This window comes from Oncorhynchus kisutch, linkage group LG3 (assembly GCF_002021735.2).
Source record: "Oncorhynchus kisutch isolate 150728-3 linkage group LG3, Okis_V2, whole genome shotgun sequence".
NCBI classification, from domain to species: domain Eukaryota; kingdom Metazoa; phylum Chordata; class Actinopteri; order Salmoniformes; family Salmonidae; genus Oncorhynchus; species Oncorhynchus kisutch.
Window position 1 is genome coordinate 31,307,702 of NC_034176.2, and position 21,416 is coordinate 31,329,117.

The 21,416-nt window shown below is 42.0% G+C and overlaps 1 protein-coding gene and 1 long non-coding RNA gene across 2 annotated transcripts; one reads left to right on the top strand and one right to left on the bottom strand.

The window, feature by feature from the left end:
• The first annotated feature begins 2,785 nt into the window (after positions 1-2,785).
• pik3ip1 (phosphoinositide-3-kinase interacting protein 1) lies at positions 2,786-13,238 on the top strand. The gene is made up of 6 exons (XM_020472745.2): positions 2,786-3,130; positions 3,547-3,675; positions 4,078-4,194; positions 5,656-5,829; positions 6,135-6,213; positions 11,203-13,238. The coding sequence occupies exons 1-6, from the start codon at positions 3,064-3,066 to the stop codon at positions 11,420-11,422; spliced, it is 786 nt and encodes a 261-aa protein (XP_020328334.1). The 5' UTR covers positions 2,786-3,063; the 3' UTR covers positions 11,423-13,238.
• On the bottom strand, positions 9,182-17,857 carry LOC116357010 (uncharacterized). Its single transcript, XR_004205309.1, has 2 exons — positions 17,746-17,857; positions 9,182-9,907 (listed from the first exon to the last, which is right to left on the bottom strand). It is a non-coding gene; the product is annotated as an uncharacterized LOC116357010 (long non-coding RNA).
• Positions 17,858-21,416: the final 3,559 nt, after the last annotated feature.

The following is a 21,416-nucleotide window of genomic DNA, read 5'->3' on the forward strand; positions in this document are numbered from 1 at the left end:
CCATGCTTTCCACCTGGCTACTCCTACCCCGGTCAACAGCAACTCGCCCAAGCCTTCCCCATTTCTCCTTCTCCCAAATCCATTCAGCTGATGTTCTGAAAGAGCTGCAAAATCTGGACCCCTACAAATCAGCCGGGCTAGACAATCTGGACCCTTTCTTTCTAAAATTATCTGCCGAAATTGTTGCCACCCCTATTACTAGCCTGTTCAACCTCTCTTTCGTGTCGTCTGAGATTCCCAAAGATTGGAAAGCAGCTGCGGTCATCCCCCTCTTCAAAGGGGGGGACACTCTTGACCCAAACTGCTACAGACCTATATCTATTCTACCGTGACTTTCTAAAGTCTTCGAAAGCCAAGTCAACAAACAGATTACCGACCATTTCGAATCTCACCATACCTTCTCTGCTATGCAATCTGGTTTCAGAGCTGGTCATGGGTGCACCTCAGCCACGCTCAAGGTCCTAAACGATATCTTAACCGCCATCGATAAGAAACATTACTGTGCAGCCGTATTCATTGATCTGGCCAAGGCTTTCGACTCTGTCAATCACCACATCTTCATCGGAAGACTCGACAGCCTTGGTTTCTCAAATGATTGCCTCGCCTGGTTCACCAACTACTTCTCTGATAGAGTTCAGTGTGTCAAATCGGAGGGTCTGCTGTCCGGACCTCTGGCAGTCTCTATGGGGGTGCCACAGGGTTCAATTCTTGGACCGACTCTCTTCTCTGTATACATCAATGAGGTCGCTCTTGCTGCTGGTGAGTCTCTGATCCACCTCTACGCAGACGACACCATTCTGTATACTTCCGGCCCTTCTTTGGACACTGTGTTAACAACCCTCCAGGCAAGCTTCAATGCCATACAACTCTCCTTCCGTGGCCTCCAATTTCTCTTAAATACAAGTAAAACTAAATGCATGCTCTTCAACCGATCGCTACCTGCACCTACCCGCCTGTCCAACATCACTACTCTGGACGGCTCTGACGTGGACAACTACAAATACTTAGGTGTCTGGTTAGACATTCTGCCAGTTAGAGTTCTGTCAGTGCAGTTCTGGTTAAGGAAATAATAAGAGTGAACATTCACACTTTACTCAGCACCAACACAACTTGATTTAGGTCAACTCAATGTAAAGTTAATAAATATACGAAGTCTGTCTGTGTGAGATTGGTTTTTAGGACTGACAATGAAAGTAATATACTGCATTAGAGAGTGTGTGTGTGTTTAGATGAACCAGAGAGAGAACTGGGTGTGAGAGAGTATTTGTATTGGCATGGGGAAGAAAGACAGAGTGACTATAGTATGGGATAGAGAGTACGAGAGAGAGGGAGAGTGTTTGTATTGGTAATTGTTTGAAAGCAGGGTGACGTTTGTTTGAAAAGCGGCTGCTGAGTGAATGAGTCATGCTCTGCCAGTGGCCTGTGGCTCTCTCCTTCTGCTGGGGTCAGCCAACAATGACAGGGGCCTCTCTCCTTTGAGCACCCAGCTGCCTGTACAGGGAGAGGGGGCAGCATTTAACATCGGCCCCCTCCAGTCCCCATGGCCTTCTGATGTCCTGTCAGGGACAGAGGCTGAGGGAGAACATGGCGGAGTGAGAGGGGGTGGGTAGTGGAGGGAGCAAAGGGCATAGCTTTGTATTTGTCACATTCGCCAAATACAACAGGTGTAGGTAGACCTTACAGTGAAATGCTTACTTACAAGCCCTTAACCAACAATGTTTTAAGAAGTTAAGAAAAATAAGTGTTAAGTAAAAATAGATAAGTATAAAACTTCAAATAAAATTAACAAATAATTAAAGATCTGCAGTAAAATAGGAATAGTGAGGCTATATACAGGGGGTACCCGTACAGAGTCAATGTGCGGGGGCACCGGTTAGTCAAGGTAATTGAGGTAATATGTACATGTAGGTAGAGTTATTAAAGTGACTATGCATAGATAATAACAGAGTAGCAGCAGTGTCTGGGGGGGGGGGGGAATGTAAATAGTAATTTGATTAGTAGCCATTTGATTAGATGTTCAGGAGTCTTATGACTTGGGGGTAATAATTGAGGTAATATGTAAAGTGTTGCAAGTCAAGTCTATTGCCAGCACTCATACATTATAGTGCGAGTCTTTTGGGGTATTCTTTGGACAGCTCAGGAAGGCAGAGAGGCTTTTTGAGAGATACAGTGGGACGGTGTCTGGACTCTGGGCAGTCTCTATATTCAGAGTGTTGTTTTGTACGCTGGCGAAGTAGGGCAGTGGGGAAATCATTGATGAGTTCCATTGGGCCTAGTGGGCCAGCAGGTTGAATGGGGAACAAACAAGGGAGAAGTGTTTCAATGCTGTTACTCTAAGGAGCTTCTCATTGTTTAATTTTCTGCAATTCCTTTTGCCACGTCTCCTGCAGCCGATAATGTAGTTGGTGGGGCAGTGGGTTGGCTTTGCTCTGTGCTGCCAAAGGAGGAGATCACCTAAATCTTACCATCAAAAGAAGATTAGAAAAAAGGATCATACAATTGATCAGTGATCAGTATAACAAGGCCATCTAAAAATCTTTTCATTTAACACAGTTCATTCAAATCAACAGATCCTAAAGGATCCATATATTATTTACTTATACAAACTACATTTTAGCTGCTCAAACATCAAGAGAAACAGTGAGTTATTCAAATCGTATAACTACATGACGATACGATATTAAAAGGTGTACTATTCAGTGCCGAGTAACCAATCTGAGCATGTCAATTTGGTCCCAATGGATGGAGCGCGTTTCTGAGTTGAGCTCTTTTGGCTCTACGTCTAGGACATTGAAAAGGGCAGCGCGCCGCAGCTGTCGCTTGCCCGGTACTGCAGTGCAAAGGGGCGTTCCTTGTCCGAGAGAGCGAGAGAGAGGCTGTTTACGAAGAAAACAGATCTTGCTTTGACAAGAAGAAGGGCTCGTCTGCAGAGAGGAGAGCAGTTTGACTGAATTATTCAGCATAGGCTCTTCCACAACAAAACATATTGTTCTTTTTAAATAACCCATCTTTTGCCTTTTGTGCACTGATCATTTTTTCGTTTTTATTCATCCTGTCTACGGAATGTTTTTCTTGATGCACTTTGTTTTGCTAAGCATTGCTTTAGCGGACAGAACACCCAATGCTGAAGGTAACACAATTCTCTTGTTATGACGACTGAAAAGCAATGCCTTTGTTCACACAAGTCTATTGAATTATTACATGTAATATTTATTTGTTTTCGTTATATACTCAATATGCTCCCTTTATCAGTTAAGAATTGTGTGGTTACATTATGGCTTAGGACCTGAGAAATTGAGTCCAAGAAAATGCAAGTTCTAAAATGTATTTGTTTACAACAAGAAGATTCAAGAATACATTTTGTGTTGATAATTAATATGAATGTACGACTACAGCACTTTTCGTGGCAATTCCTTGTTGAATGTGTTACTTCTAGATTCTGCACTTACAGTATATTGATGTTTTATTTGCTATTAATTTCTCCTCTTTATTTTCAACTGAACATTTTTTATTTATTTATTTTTCCATAAATCAATGTGTCCCCAGACTGCATCAAATCCAACGGCGTAGAGTACAGAGGGGAGCAACAGAGCTCCTACACAGGACTAACCTGTCTGAACTGGACCAACACAACCCGGGACTATGATGTTATGGCGTATAGAGATTCACAAATGGGTAAATTACATTGTCATTTCATGACACAACCAAACATGTAATATACCATCAAATTGATAGTTAATTGATTTGACAAGTTCTCACCAGCCACCATTGCTGGAGTGTTCACTAGAAGTGCCCTGGTTTCAATGGCACATTTGTTGTGATGGTAAAAATGTTTTGTTTGGTTATAGATGTTCCTGACACGAGTGTATAACTCGAGGCTCTAGTCTCTCTGTGTGGGTTATATTAGTAAGGTCAGGGTTGATGCATTTCAATATTGTTGGCAAAATACAAAGCCAGAGCATGCATTTCAGTAGTACAGTATATTTCATACCCTTTGTGTTCATTATGCAAGCTTGTAATGAATTATACCGTGAGGAACAGTGAGGATGTTGATGTCCTTTTCTTCATGCTCTGTAGGTATTGGGGAACATAACTACTGCCGTAACCCAGACTCATCTGAGAAGCCCTGGTGCTACGTGACTGGCCCAGATGCTGAGGCACAGAGACAGTCATGTGACATTGACACCTGCAAAGGTATTTAGCTGCCCAGTCATAAAAAAAAGAAATAATCAGTCTAATAGAAATAAACATATACCTGGCGGAGGGAATATATATTATGCACACACATTGAAATGTAGGTCAGGGCTGGGTGAAAAAACATTATTGGATGAGGAGGGGGGGCTACTTCCTCTGCCCTTCCCTAAATATATTCTCAAAGCAGTTCTCGGAAAGGAAAATCACTGTAGTTGAGAAATCGCTAACTTTAAAGAGGTGAAATGTAAATGTTTTTCTCCGAACTAACCCTGTGAATGTTATTATTAAGGTGCGAGGCTCTAGAGGTGTTATGGTGGGAATGTCCCCCTAAGAGTTGGCCTTGAGAACCAAGCAAACTAATGGGAGGCGTGTCTTTCTTTCTCGGGAACCTAGAATGTATTTCTTCTCAAGTTCTAGGAGGCAAGTTCTAAACTGACTTGCCTAGTTAAATAAAGAATATATTTTAAAAAAGGAAACTAGAGATCTTTAGCTTAAGATTTTTAGACAAGAGATATCTGTAGTTATTTTTTTATGGTTATGCATTTATACACAAACTGCTGCATTTGATTTTTAATAACCCTGCTGATTAGGCATCTCTGGAGAAGTTTCTTCTCCCATGTGAAAAGCTGTGAGAGAAGAGTCAATCCACTATGAGGCTGTTTCCTGGGGGTTTGATCTTTGACCTCTCATTGTCTGGGAAGACAATACATGTCAAACAATAACAAGGGCCCTGTCCTTAAGGAACCTGCAGATGCTACATTTTAAAGAGCCATAACTTGTTAGGCAGGCGGCTGCCTAAAGTTAGGTATAAGCCTGAAACTCTTACTCAACCCATTGGTGGAAATGAGACCTTTCCCATGGGAGACAGCAGGCAATTGGCTAATGCTGGCTATGACCTCATGTTCTTTAACTCCAGCAGAGTTGGTAAACACCTTTTTTGGAGAGCAGATGTTGACATCCGCAGCTGCAGTTTCCTTTTCCCCGAGACTACGATCACGTCACGTGTAGTGCGCTTCTGCCCCATTGTGCTGTGAAATGGCTGTCATTTTTGATTATGCATTTTCTTTATAGAACTGCTTCCAAAGTAAACTAATTAGTCTAATCCAGTAGCTCTCCTGCCCATCTGAGGATAGCCTCTGTGTCAACTTTATTGATGTCAAACAAGGCAGTGATTAAAAACCATGCTCTTTACTACATGGAACCAAGTGGAAATTAGTTTCCTCCTCTATTCACTCATTTATTTTTATCTCAATGTTGATTCTACAATAAAGCACGTAAAGAGCCTCTTCTGGCCGGCCTGGGAAATGTGAATCATTAAACAAGAAATAGAGTTAAAACTATTACTATCATGTGTCCTCAAGTACAGAAACACAAATACAACATCGGAAACAACAGAAAGCAAACTAACATGGCGGTTGGTCAGTGTTTGGGGACTGGATGTTGATCATATTGTCTCCACAGACCAAGCCCCTACAGAGGCAGAAGCAGGCCCCCTCACCACAGCACAGACAGAGATCTTTGAGCCGGCCAAGTCTGGGCTTGCCCAGGGAGGGGGTAATGCGGTCCAGCCAGTCATGGGCATCATCCAGAGGGTACGCACAGGACCCAAGAAGAAGAAGGACCTGGGCACTCTTGGTATGTCCTGATCTCATTGCTGACCATAGGGGAAAGGGGCGATGCCATAGGGCCATAACATGTGAGCCTAAAGGGACAGTATTAAAAAGAATGGGCCAGCTTGATGCAGCTCGGCTTGGTACAATGAGATGGATATAAATGGTCATGAGTTATAAAGGATTCAAAATATTATCATAGTCATAACAGCATTATTTACCTCACTGCAAGTGAACTGCACTGATATGCACATTTTCAAATACATACGGTATATAAACTTTTGTGAATTCAGTTTGGTAACCAGAGCCGGTTTGTCATGTCTCTTTCAGGCTATGTGGTTGGCATCCTCATGATGTCCATTATCATCCTCCTCGGGGTGGGCATCACCTTCGGATACTTCTACAAGAGGTCCGTATCAGCCACTATGCTACATTAGGTGCTACAACTGGAGAGACAGCACATTACAGCCCTAGCTATGTTTCACTACTTTGTTAGGTTGTATCACGTGGTATGTGTGAGTGACATAAGAACTAGAGCACATGTCGTGCACCACAAGACTAAATGGTGCCTCTCCGGAGAGTAGGAACACAATGTTTCATCGATTTGCAACAGATGCTTTGTTCTACTGCGAGAGAGACAGTGGTGTAGTGGTGATTCAAAACTGGAATGTAGCGTTGCACAGGCAAGCTTAGACTTGTCGTGTTCATGATGAAGGCAGCAGCTCTGAGTGCTTGGAACCTCTTTGGCGGAATGCCAGTGGGGTGAGGGAGGGCATGTGTGGGCAGTGGGCACAGAATGTTACCAGGATGTAGAGCAGTGTCACTCGGATGTAATGAGACCAACTGCCACAAAGACAACAACAACGTGAAAACAAGAAACGGAATGGAAAAACAGGGGAAGAGAATGCCTGTGGTCTGGGTATTTTAGGCACCCACGTTTGATTCTGAAAGAGGGGGGGGGGGGGGGGGGGGGGGGGTAATGTGATGCTTGCTTAGCCTCCTACATGTATAGTAAACATGCATCATCACATATTGATGGTGAATCCATGCCACCAATGATATGTGTATGTGTTGATTAGATCCATTTCCAATCATATGCACATACAGAGTTTTAGCCTTTTTCCTTTCTCATGCAGTAATATCAGGTTTAGGGAAAAGGTACAGCCTCTGAAACCCAGGCTTGTCGAGTCAACGAGACAAGATTCGGAAGGATAGCCGCACAATAAGTAAATAGCGAAGGTTAGGAGGATTTGCTGATTCCTAAAATGACATAACGCAGACCCAATGTGTAGAATCAGTGCTGTAGTGTCGCATAGAAGCAGGGGGCAGGAAGAGGCTCCTGGCCAACAGTATGGCATGTTCCCTGTGCCGGCTGGGGCTCAGCAGATAGCAGACCTCACAACACCCTCAGATTGTGTCCCGAATGGCACTCAATTCCCGACATAGCGCACTACTTTTTACCAGAGCCCTATATAGGGAATAGGGTGCCATTTGAGACAACTCCAGTCACCTGCATGGACTGGGTTTGCTCATACTGCCTGGACTGGCTTAGCTCATACTGCAGCATGCCTGCCAGCACCTACCCCCAGTCTCCATCAAAACATTCCCTTCCCTGTACCAGACCAGATACTGCCTTGAACCGCCCGTCATTTCTGCTACCTCAAGATTAATGGACACTGTTAAAAATACCCTCTTCCAATGATATGAGACTCAGCACGGGACAATTAAAAATAGCCTCATCCAATGATATGAGACTGAGCATGGGACACTACCTCTCGTTCTTGTCATGAATAGAAATCAGGACCCAAGATGGCTCTCCAAGTGTTTTGAAAGATTATCCAGGCCAAAATAAGTTGCTGAGGCATGCTATGATGAGCCTCTCTGATTTAAAGCTGTGTTTTCCTCAGGTTAAAGACATTAGTTCTGCAAACTGCAGTGTGAAATAGCAACTGTCAACCCCATGTGTGTATATAATCTGCCCCAACACTATGATCAGTACCACACAGTGGCGGAATTAGAGTTTTATACATAGGGTGGCCAAGGCTACTTCAGGGGGTCCATAGACCATGACAGAAAATGAGTGTGTAACCCTAACATGGCATCTAAGGAGAATGAATTAATCGTATGATTACTGATTGGAGGTAGAAGTGATAATTCACGTAACGCAGAGTTCTTCAATGTGGCAGATAGTGTGGTCCAAAGGGTTACTTCATATAAAGGGTTACTTCATATAAAGGGTTACTTCATATAAAGGGTTACTTCACTAGAATTCTATAACATACTATGGATAGTCAGTGTCTCTACCTCAGAACTGCAGCTCAATTTCTTTCACTCTCTCACTCTCACACTCTCTCTCTCACACACACACACACACACACACACACTCTCTCTCTCACACACACACACACACACACACACACACACACACACACAGGAGAGACTTGAATCACTCTGTTTTCATTCATATATAATCTGGGTCTATAAGTGTTGAACATCCAAAATATTTTCTGAAAATAAAGATCAAGCACCAATAAGATAGCATTTGTGTGTTACATAAATTGCATAGTTTATTTACAAAAAAAATTATTTACAAAAAAACACTGCAATTTGACATACCTGGTATCAAGCAGAAATGGACTTTAAAAATAATTTGTGCCCATCAATATTACAAATTTAGAGTATCATATTTATGCTCATATATATTATGTTAACTAATAGCAAAGAAAAGTTTGGGAATTGGCCTAATCAAGGCAATCAATTATAATTTGTGAGACATCTAATCTTTCAGCTGACTGAAAGTGTGAAAATCTTTTGTGATCTTTTTCCCCGTTGTAATAGTACCTCACAACTAAAGACTTTTGTTCTTTTTTCTTTAAATCTTTGGTTTCATCTGCAATTACACTAAAAAATTCACTTTCTTTTACTTCTCTTATTATTTCACTTTGTACCATCTCAGCTCAGCCCTCAAGAACTTTGTTCTGGATTTGGTGGCTTGTGTACTTAGCATTGCCACATGCATTCATCCTCTTCTCCATGAGAGGGTCATGCTTTGCTATTTCTTCTAAGATTGTCAAAAAATGACCCTTGTTGTGAGAGTCATCAGACTCCCGATGAACTCTCTGCGCTATATTTTGAGTGGCAGTTAATTGGAGCACATCTGCAATTGTTTTAATGGAAGTAGTTTTCCTCCACTTTCTTTTTCCAGTCCTCATTTATGACATCTAACATTGATGAGTTGCTGTCAATATCCCTTTTATGCTGATTCCAAGCATACATAGCATTGATATGATGCTCTGCCTCCGAATGGAGCTTAAACCCAGAATCTTTAAACAGCGCCTTTTTCCAGTTACAAAAACCTGACTGTGATGTGAAGGCAGATTCAGGTGCATTGGGCAGAGAAACATGACTGTGATGTGAAGGCAGATTCAGGTGCATTGGGCAGAGAAACATGACTGTGATGTGAAGGCAGATTCAGGTGCATTGGGCAGAGAAACATGACTGTGATGTGAAGGCAGATTCAGGTGCATTGGGCAGAGAAACATGACTGTGATGTGAAGGCAGATTCAGGTGCATTGGGCAGAGAAACATGACTGTGATGTGAAGGCAGATTCAGGTGTATTGGGCAGAGAAACATGACTGTGATGTGAAGGCAGATTCAGGTGTATTGGGCAGAGAAAAATGCCTACATGTAAAACAATAAGTTGAATCTTGACTTACAGAATATTTAAGCCATGAATTGTCCTTATACCAGGCGCTGTTTGAAGCCCCTTTCCTAGTACCATGCAGAGTTCTGGGAAATGTTTTCAAACACGGCTGTACAGGAGGGACCCTCTTCTCTGGATCTTGAAATGTCTGAAATACACGTTAAATAATGTGTCATATCTCTATGGAAATGTATAATTAAGGGATCCACAAGATGAGATACTAACAGCTGCTAACTAAAATGTGTAGTTTAAAGTATAGGCCTGGCCTCCCATTGGGTCCTTCTGGAACAGCATATCTGGTGCTTGATGCAGTTGGGAGGGGCTCGATGACATCTCCTGGCAGCTCTGGCTCACTGTCTTGCTCAGAGCCAGAGGTCTCTGTGTCATCCCTTGATATATCTATTGCATTAAAATAACACAAGAACCATTAGTGTATAATAAAAATAAAAATACCACAGCCATCAAACAAGAACACACATGAATCAACAACCAACATTTTAAAGTGAGGCTTAATCTGACAAAATCATCTATTAAAAGCTGAAGCTAAACTTAAATTCTGAACTGGGCATGTGACTGACTGTCTGGTGGATTCTCTGACCTGGTGTTGGTAGACTGGGTCCTTGTGAAGTCTGACCACACTGACTCTGACGAGCCTCATGTAGGGAGCTGCTATGGGGTTTGGTGGTGATGTAAGGGCTGGGGTCTGTTTGCACCTGATCTGCCTGTTTCTGCTTCTTTAAAAAGAAGTCTGATCTCTCCCTTTCTTTTCATGTTTAATTGACCCAATGCAACAATAAGACAGTCTGTGGTTACATATAAGCATCCAATTACCCACATTTTAGTCCAATCTCAATTATAAATCCCCTTTATCATAACTGTACATTAAAATCAACTACCAGCCTAAGTTACTAGTTAGATTATGGCTGGCCCTACTCTGCAGTAAGTAACTTAGCTAGCTAAAATTTCTTACACCTTTACGATAGCAAACTGGCTATCTGCAAATTGTGGTAATCTTTTGAGTAACGTTAACAGATTGATAATAACAATTGTTCGTTTTGAGTTCAAGTACGAAAATCTGAGTTAATGGATTTCAAATGGCTGAATGTTAACTTGCTGAACACTGACAGCTGTAACCTACTAGTTACCCCACATTAGCTAAATATTCGTATACTAACTTACGACACTGTATATGCGTGTATTACTAGCACAGATGTAAACATAATGTTAAGAGAGATTGGTTCCCAATTTAGCCTATCTTATGAACTGTCTGTTAACGTTAGACCTTTGGCTCCATTAACTTACACAGCGACTCAACTTTCGTAAAAGTTGTTCAGGAAACCTAAACCCGACGCTAAACCATAAAACTTACTTAAAATATGATGCTTTCACCAATCGCAAAAAGAGCTAGTGGATCTGTGAAAATGTTCTCTTCTTCTTCTGTATCTCGCAACCAACGTTAATATTCTCTCTTCCTCGTCCTCGATTTGAAAACGTCAAAATAATTGCTTCTTTCAATAAGAGGGGAAATGAGATGTCAATCAGCATCAAACTGCCAGTAGGGAATGACATTTTGGTGTGGCACCCGGGGTGGCCAATCCGATGTCAGTGGTGTCCAGTGCCACCCCGGACACCCCTCTGGCTCCGCCCCTGGTACCACAGTCCACCTAACCTGTTCTATGTGTTGTTTGCTGCAGAGGTCGGGACCTGAAGCAGCAGCATGACCAGCGTGTGTATGAGCGGGAGATGCAGAGGATCACCCTGCCCCTGTCGGCCTTCTCCAACCCAACCTGTGAGTTGCTGGATGAAAACACCATCGTCATCACGGCCGAGAAGCAGACCCCCACCCAGGATGGTATGGTAGGGGAGGGGGGAGACCCCCTGATGGGCCATCAGGCTGGTACACCAGGAGCCTGAGCACTGACCACCCCACTAGACTGGGAATGGATCATGACATTCGAACCTCAGAGGATCAAAACACTCCCCTAGCCTGACCTCCCCCCAAATCACCCCCCTTTTAAAGGCCTTCAAGGAGAAGGGATGAGCTCCAAAGACTGAACTGTGTCCTTATTGCCCTGCTTATAACACACACACACACACACACACGTGTCACAAACAGGGAAAGAATACGACACAACATGTGGAGGAGGACTAATTTCACTCCATGTGTAGACCATCCGGTGAATCTGGTGATGGTTGTGTACAAATGTGAATGTCAGGGATGCTCATTGAGAAATAGTGCATTTAATATCTAAGAACACATGATCATGGGCTGACCCCCTGCTATAGCAATGGGATGTGTATCAATCAACGTTAATGAGAGAGGGTGATTTTATGAGCTTTGGGTGAATAGAGTAAGAGTCTGCTTGGAAAGGGGGAATTCATAGCCTTTTCTTATTTTCTGCTTTCTTTTTCATATTGAAGTGCGGCAGTTGGGTGTTAAGGGCTTACCAGAGAAAACAATGCTACTCACGTCCCCTGACCCTTTGGCTGTGCTAGGTCAGGTATGGGAGTGCATCTAGTATACAGTAGATGTATAGGATAGCCCTGTTAGACATCTGTGTTTTTCTGTCTGAAAGAGAGTGTTGGAACAGATGTGTGGAGTAATGAATTAGCTTCAGAGAAAATTCATATTAGGTCTAAATCAGATCTGCAAAAGAAAAGGAAACATCTCCCGCTCGCTGACGCGTTGCCTTAGCATGATGCATCTGAATGTATTGCATGGTTCCCCCGGTGACCTTTCTGTTTAACTCATCTGAAGTCTGTGTGACAGAAGCCAATATACAGTAACTACAAACATCAGCCTATTCGTTGGCTTTACATGAGACGGACTGTATCGTTCCTCAGGTTAAGGAGTGACAGGAAAAGGGAAACCTCTTTTGAAAATCGAAGAGACAGTTTGTTCTCAGGACAAAATGCAGCAGCACTGGAGTGAAACAGAACACCGCTCAGTCTGCTGTCTGGCTAGAACCAGACAGATCCTGTTGAATGATCTGGACAGAACAGAACACCGCTCAGTCTGCTGTCTGGCTAGAACCAGACAGATCCTGTTGAATGATCTGGACAGAACAGAACACCGCTCAGTCTGCTGTCTGGCTAGAACCAGACAGATCCTGTTGAATGATCTGGACAGAACAGAACAGTCTTTTGTTAAGGGTTGACGCCTGTGACATTAGATTGAATTTAGACCATTGAATTATGTGTCCCGAATGTTTGGGCAAGCAGTGGAGCAAAGTAAAAGAGTGTAAAGAGGATATATAAGTACAAACCTTTTGAGGTAACCTATCTTATTAGATATGTACAGGATGGTTTAACTGCTTAATAAGTAGTCTGTCACATTTTGAAATAGGATGCTGAAAGTAATGCCACAGAGTTGGTTAGAACGTATCATCGGAGTCATTGATTTCAGCACAATCTCTTTTGTTGGGATGAAATGTAATATCTTTCTGCTTTACATGGTTTCTCTATTGTTCTGCTAATGCAACCTTGCATCACTCCAAAATGGTATTTTGTGATGAGACTATTCATCTTTCAAATGGTTGAAAATCATTCTGCATCATTGGTTACTTCTCAATCCTTGTGGTTCCTTAATTTTAGTGCAATGTTTTGTAAATATAATTTTCTTCACTTTTGCAATGCATCAAAGTACTGTTGCTCCTCATTGGAGGTTAGTACTTGTATGTTTGGCAGATTTTTGCTGCTGTGACTGAAATAAAACTGATTTTGAAAAAGATTAACTGCATTCTCATTCCTCACCCTTAAAGGGGCAATCCGGAATTGAAACAATAACAAAGTGGATGCCCCCCCACCTCTGTTTTAGTAAAAGGCAGAGGGATGTGCCTGGATAAATGTAACCACTCTCAAATTCATAGAGCTATCATGCAAGGTCCGACCAAGATATACAAGTTATGTGCCAATAGAAACCAAGATTGGCCACTAGATTATAGCCAGCTGATCTCTCCTTAAACCATCAATATGCTCTAAAATCCCCCACACAGCTGATCTCAGTTGCAACCATCATCCACCACCGATTTACCACTTCATAACACGGATATCGGCGTTATCTTGTCCTGATTGCTACCAACATTTTTCAAGTCAATTACGCCCTCTGGTGGGTATTATCAGAACAATTTGATCTTGCTATTTTAACTCACTAAGTGCCATTTATCTATTTGACAATAATTCTGTACTCTGAAATAAAGTATTTAATTTCCTCATTTACCACAACAACTCTTTATGAATGGAAAAGTCATGTTGTAGGATACATTTTTCATTTCAAATGTATGTAATCCATTAATGGTCATTTCTTATCAAGAAGGGAAAAGCCTGGAAATATTCCTGAACTGTAAGGCTACACATTTAACATTTGAAACTAAATTGTGATTTCGTTGTATTTGGAATCAAATTATATTGCATTGTAATATTGTGCAGATAATTTAATTAAGTTATGTGTAGAACAATGTGATAACACTCAATAGTGAACCTTCATAATTTCATTTAGGGCTACTGTACGAAATAGTATTTAGGCCAGTAGGTCTACTGTAGCATATTGTAGGCTACTTCATTGAAGAAACAATGTCTGAAATGTGGTAGGGAGAGTCATTTCTTAAGATATGGAAGCCGTTCTCCAAAGAAACAGATGCAAAGAGCTTTGTTTTAAAATTATATTTAAATTGTCTATCACACCCGTTGCTGCAATCCATATCACTTTCATTCACAATGTAATTGATTAAAAGTTGGTCTTCAATAACTTTATTTCTGCAGTCATAATCATCGTAATTGACAGGCTACATTTTCCAGTATTATTTCAGTTATAATATGTCACAATATCCCATTTATCTTTTTCATTTTCTATTTCGTTGTTCCTGATACACTACATGACCAAAAGTATGTGGACACCTGCTCGTCGAACAGCACAATCCAAAATTATGGGCATTAATATGGAGTTGGTCCCCCCTTTGCTACTATAACAGCCTCCAGTCAAGTTCTTCCACACCGATCTCGACAAACCAATTCTGTGTGGACCTTGATTTATGCACGGGAAACAGAAAAGGGCCTTTCCTAAAATGTTGCCACAAAGTTGGAAGCACAGAATTGTCTAGAATGCCATTGTATGCTGTAGCGTTAAGATTTCCCTTCACTGGAACTAAGGGGCCTAGCCTGAACCATGAAAAACCACCCCAGACCATTATTCCTCCATCACCAAACTTTACAGTTGGCACTAAACATTGGGGCAGGTAGCGTTCTCCTGGCATCTGCCAAACCCAGATTCATCCGAGGGACTGCTAGATGGTGAAGCGTGGTTCATCACTTCACATAACGCGTTTCCACTGCTCCAGAGTCCAATGGCGTCGAGCTTTACACCACTCCAGCCGACGCTTGGCATTGCACATGGTGATCTTAGGATTGTGTGCGGCTGCTCGGCCATGGAAACCCATTTCACGAAGCTTACTTGTTGGAAAGGTGGCATCCTATCTGAGAGAGATTGCATGGAGATTGCATGGTTGTCTGCTCGATTTTATACACCTGTCAGCAACGGGTGTGGGTGAAATAGCCAAATCCACTCATTTGAAGGGGTGTCCACATACCTTGGTATATATAGTGTAGGATGTTTCTTCATTGGGGTGAGAATACTGAAGGCAGACAATGACCATTTCCGCTGTCAGAGGAAGAGGAAGAGACTGGGGCCCAACTCGGCAGAAAATCTGTTTCCGTCCAGCAGATGGCGTTTTTCCATTGCTTCGCCCACCAAGCAAGGAGACCAATGAGTGTCGAATTTGGTCAACAAAACAATAAATGGCTTATTTGCAATGTGAGGTTGATTTGATCAAATTTCGTAATTTCAAGTTTCGCAATGCTTAAGTTGTGTACTGATATAAGTAGGACACGTGGCATCCCGGCAACTTTGAGAAAAAACACTTTATATCAGAGTTGTCTGATGCATATTCATGCAATGAGGCTTGTAAATAGCAGATATAAAAACGAGACAGAACAATGAAACAGATATTTCATCGGATGTATATATATGAAGCATCCGTTTGGCGTTTCCACCCACTACCAAATATGGCGGTGAGAGGAAGCGCAGTGGCCGGCAACGGGATGAGATTCATTCTGCAAATTTTCTCATCGATGAAACATTTGATTTTAATACAGTTTTTTGTTTCCAAAACTAGAATCTGTTAAGAACAGAGTGGACAAAATATTGTTGTTAAGGAGTGCAATAGTGAATTAAGCTATTGCGCACATCAGAGAAGGCTCTTGAGTGACGCAGCGGTCTAAGGCACTGCATCTCCATGCTAGAGGTGTCATTACAGACACCCTGGTTCGAATCCAGGCTGTATCACAACCGGCCGTGATTGGGAGTACCATAAGGCGGCTCACAATTGGCACAGCGTCGTCCGGGTTTGGCTGGTGTAGGCGGTCATTGTAAATAACAATTTGTTCTTAACTGACTTGCCTGGTTACATTTAAAAAAACAATAGGCTGTTGTCTGTGTTGGGTTAGTTTGGCATCTCTCTCCATTGAATACAGGCGGTAGACGTCAACAACCTCAATTGAATATTTAAAAAATAATTACAATAATGAGATGTATCCACTAATGCAAAGAAAAGATAGGTGAGAGCTAACGCAACAGGTTAGGTGAATTAACGCAGCAGGTTAGGTGAGTTAACGCAGCAGGTTAGGAGAATTAGGTTAAAGGTAGTAAAGGGTTAGCGACAATGTTACAGTTGTCAACAACTGTTGTCCCCGAGGCGACCAATAGATGGAGCGGTAGGCCTACTCTATATCGCCACAACGGTAGAAATATAAACAACCCATCTGTGGAGGCAAATCATTAGTATCATAACACTGGTTTTACACAATGGGTAACTGCATACGTGAAGTGTCTGAAAGTGGGCATTGCGAAATAAGTGGGGTTATTGAAACATAACAGCTGAGCTAATTGGGCAGTTTGGTTGCCACTCAAGAGCGTTTTGTTTGGCTGCTTCCCTGTAGCGTTTTAGCTAAACCGGTTAGGATAACTAATGTATCAGGTTAGGAGAATGAACGTGGCAGGTTATGAGAATTAACGTTGCAGGTTAGGAGAATGAACGTGGCAGGTTAGGAGAATGAACGTGGCAGGTTATGAGAATGAATGTTGCAGGTTAGGAAAATGAACGTGGCAGGTTAGGAGAATGAACGTGGCAGGTTAGGAGAATGAACGTGGCAGGTTAGGAGAACTAAACTAGCAGGTTAGGAGAATGAGGTTAAGGTTAGGAAAAGGGTTAGGCTTAGCTAAAACACTACATAAAAGCAGCAAGCAGCCATGCAAAATGGTCTTGAGTGGCAACCAATTTGCCCAATTAGCTGTTAGGTTTCCATACACCCACGTATGTTGATCCTCCCACTTATTTTGCAACCGCCACTTTCAAACACACTTCACATAAGCAATTACCCATGACTCGCTTGACACCGTTACAGCATCAGATCAGCAGAGTGTACTATGAAGCAGAGGTTTCAGCACGTAAATCTTGGTGGGGCAAAAAATACAACACACATTAATTGCACTATAACGGTGACAAACGGTGCCAACAAACTGTTAGGGCCTACATAAAGCTGTCCCAACAGCAGTCCCAACATCTTACCACTGCTACACCTGGCTATCAGCGGAGCCTTGTCTGGCAGCGAAACAGTTCATTCAGCCTCATTTACTGTCTTTAAAAAAACATAGCTGATATGGCTAACTTACTTAAACAAATGTGGTTTCTAATGACAAAGGAGATGTACAAACTATGGAATAAAGGGACGACAAGCGGATAAGAGGCAATCCGTAATTTTGATTAAGACATTCATGAGCGAGGTAGGACGGACATAGTCACTATAACTATTTTGTTTAGCACTTTTGAAATGTACAACGACAGAATTCAGAACATGGGCAGTTCTTACAGTGTTCTCCATGTACACCAAGTCAGAACCGTAGGATAAATAAAGAGGGCATATAAGCAGACAATGAAAGCTCTTACAATATTCGATGATTACATTTCTCTAAAACAGGTTAAAGGCTACATGTGCACCACCAAGTCAGAACAGTAGGTGTAAATTGACTAGATTATTAGGGTGAGGCACATGGGCTACTAACATCGTTCTACACAATATACACTTAGTATTACTTTCTTAGCTACAGTATACATATCTCCCTGACATATTACATAATTTATGCAGCAGCAATAGCATACAATAGAATACATTTTTGGAGTCACCTTGTTGTGCTGTGCCCACTTGAACAAGAAGGTGGCGCGGCGATCCTTCATGGGCAAATTTTGTCATCAAAGTCTGGCATTCTCTGGATTTATGGTGCTTTTAAATCAACTGGGTCTCTGAAAAAAAACAAGGTCAAATCATGATGACGTCATTGATCTTCAGGTCGTAGCTTTAGAAAGATTTACAATTCCGATTTGGATGACCGTTCAAAACATATTTTCCCAGTCGGAGCTCATTTATTCCCGACTTCCCAGTTGTCTTGAACTCACTGAAGTCAAGTTTTTGCAATTCCGGGTTAACAGTTGTTTTGAGCGTGGCACAAATCATGCTTCATTGACAGCATTGCCAATGTTGAATGTTTATCATTTTAAATTTGGAAAAGAGCCCCTTAATCCCAGATTTGAGACCACACAGCCACTCCACTGAATAGCAGGCTAGTGATTGCTTTGCAATGCTTGCAGTTAGCCACTGTCACGGATTCCTTCCAAACCACTCATTGTTGAATTTGCGATTTCGAACTTGTTGTGTAATGTTTATGTCCAATGGCCAATGAGCACTGATAAGTTTTATCTAGAATTTCTCTTCATTATTTCTCTTCATATGACAAGGATTAAAAATGATTTGCCAGTAGATTGTTGACTTGATTCATGATGATGACTGCTTGCTAAGATTTTGAAAGTATGATGTTGACATGATCAGTCCAATCAAAGCTACTGTACATATAACGTGATTTGATGTAATTTTATCTGTGGCCTTCTTGGATGGGCACTTCTAATGTAACTCTATGGCAGCACCAAAGGGGCTAGAATTTTCTAGCTCTACCCTTAGACTTGGCAGTGATGTAGTGTCCCCATGAGTGACAGTACACTGAGCCAATCATGGTGCAACACTCTGTATTTTCTGCTGGCTTGCCCCACCACCACAGAAAGCACTGAGCTAGGCTGAAACAGCTGCATTTTGGAGCTGCCTTACTCAAGAAAACAAAAAAGAGACCATGTTTGTATGCGGCTTAATTAACAAAAAAAATATATATATATATTTACATTGTTTGCAAACTGATATGTGACATGTATTAATGCCAAAATAACATACATAACAGGCAAGCCCCCCCTTTTTTTAAAATATATTTTTGGGCTGTTGCAAAAAATGTGACGCTCACCTGCCCTGAATGACGGGTCGCCACTGCTATGAAGCAAGCTAGATCTACTCAAGGTTTTCTAAAGCTAGCCAGCTTCAGTTAGCTTCCCATTCCAGCTCAGGCTTCATCCGTACTATGACAGTAGCTATTGCTCATCAGCCTGCCGCTCTAACAGGCTATCTCTGAACGTCGCACACGACACTCACCCAAAAGTTGCCCTCCAAGCTGGGCAATGTCTTGTTGAGCTCAACACTCCTACCACAGATCCTCTGCAGATAAACGAATTGCTCCTACTGTATTCTTCTTCAAAGTTTTATGGCAGACTACACCTATTGGTGTATTGCCGCCACCTACTGTACGGGTTCTTCTTTGATATTACTGCGGTCTGCAAACAAATGCTATATGTGCATTCCGCCACCTACTGTTGTGGATGTATATCAGCCCAAATAATTAACAAAAAACGAAACTAAATAAACTAAACTTAATGTACTCCTCTACTGAGATTCAACTGCCAACGCCCATCCCTACAGGCTCTGGGGCCTGAGAAGGAAGAGCATCTTCAGACAGTATTCTTTGCAATGTTTCGGCAGTGAAGTCCTGGAAACCCCAAAACCTTTCAGCCGCACATACCATTATGTCCAGTTTCTTGGACTGTTTGTTTGTGCAGTACAATTAATCACATGCGCAATAAACACCCTAAAATCCACCTTCACAATCAGCACATCAGTTCCCCTCAACTGTTGAACAACACTTTAATTCTCTACAGTCTGCAGAGCATCCACCGCCCAGCTGTCCTCGCTCCTTCAACTATTTCACGTGCCTCTGTGTAGGGGACCTTCTGTATAGCCCTGACCCTTGTCACTTCATACTTCGTTACCCTAACCGGGCACTCCAGAGAATTGGGAATGTGGTAGCCATCACAATTACAACATTGTACACCCTCAGATTCTTCAACAAAATTCATTCGGCACACACTTATTACATGTTCATACCTTTTGCAATTCCGGCAAAACAACCGTTTGGACTCCTACTGTATTGAAGACCACTCCTCTGCAGATGAACTAATTGCATCAAATTGGTATAGGGCACGCCCCTTCCCACAACACCTTTTTCCCACGCCTGGTATCACTCCCAAATCACCCCCGTTTTAAAATGTTTGATCTCCCTTCCAGAGGACCACATTCAATCTCTCAAAGCTTTACAAGCCACATCCTCCTTAACCTTCCTACCAGCCTTACGAGCCCTACAAAATCTGTTCCAAACCCTCCCACATGTACCTCTGTTTGTTCCTGTGTTCAGCTGTATAATAAATGACACTAAACCTGGATTCCTCATTGCATTTGGATGGCTATGCCATGGTGGCAGCAAAAGTGCTGAACCTAACTTAGTCCCCCATAGTCATTTTCTTCACCTACAGTATAAATGGTAATACTGTAGGAGAGTGACGTTTTTGAAACCGCTGATCTGTAGGGTGACTTCAGACTAAGTGGGACACCTTGCTCTTCAGACATGCAACACATGATACATTTCTGAAATCCTCAAGTTGTTTCCTGATCACAAACAACTAATATCGATATCGTATTCCCAGGAGTCATAAAAATACGTCAACCATATTTTCAGTTTGCATTTGGTAGACTGGGACAGCAGGTTAGATGAACTGGTACATCATTATTATAGTACTAATAGTAACCAAATGACGAATCGTGTGAAATAAGACATTTCAGAAATGTATTGTTGGGCTAATTATGTTGGATAGATGTCTGAAGAGGTTACAGATGACGGCAATGCAGTGTTGTAGTACTCGAGACTACATACAGTGTATTCAGACCCTTTGACTTCTACATTTTACATCACAGCCTTATTCTAAAATGGATTAAATGTTTTTTCCCCTCAATCTACACACAATACCTCAACAAGCAAAAACGGGTTTAGAAATGTTTGCTAAATGTAAAAAAAAACTGAAATATCACATTGACATAAGTATTCAGACCCTTTACTCAATACTTTCCTTAAGTATTTTTTAAATCTATTATAGACATGTTTGCGCATTGGCAAACCAATAGGCCTTCAGTGTGACAGGTTCGTGTTTCTGAACCGTTATACCAGCGCACTCGTAGTAGTGCACTTTTTGTAAAACACAAAGGGCAAGTGATGTAGTGGAGTGTAAGCGCAAGTATAAACCGTATACCCCCTTTTTTTTCGGTGGGCATTGTGTATATTCTACTCCTTAATCCCTACTGATGCGTATCAAAGTAGTGTAGTGGAGGTATATGACGTATCAATTATATAGTACAATAGTGTCACGACTTCCACCGAAGTCAGTCCCTCCTCTTGTTCGGGCGGCGTTCGCTGGTCGACGTCTCCCGCCTTCTCGCCATCGCCGATCCACTTTTCATTTTCCATTTGTTTTGTCTTACACACCTGGTTTCAATTCCCCAATTACTTGTTCATTATTTAACCCTCTGATCCCCCATGTTTGTTTGTGAGTAATTGTTTGTATGTAGTACGGTCACTTTATGTGGGCGCTCTTTT

Excerpts from the sequence above, each read along its gene's own strand:
- pik3ip1 (XM_020472745.2), top strand. The coding sequence starts at position 3,064 with ATGTTTTTCTTGATGCACTTTGTTTTGCTAAGCATTGCTTTAGCGGAC. Across the intron at positions 3,676-4,077 it reads GTATAGAGATTCACAAATGG|GTATTGGGGAACATAACTAC; the intron begins GTAAATTACATT and ends CATGCTCTGTAG. Across the intron at positions 5,830-6,134 it reads GAAGGACCTGGGCACTCTTG|GCTATGTGGTTGGCATCCTC; the intron begins GTATGTCCTGAT and ends TGTCTCTTTCAG.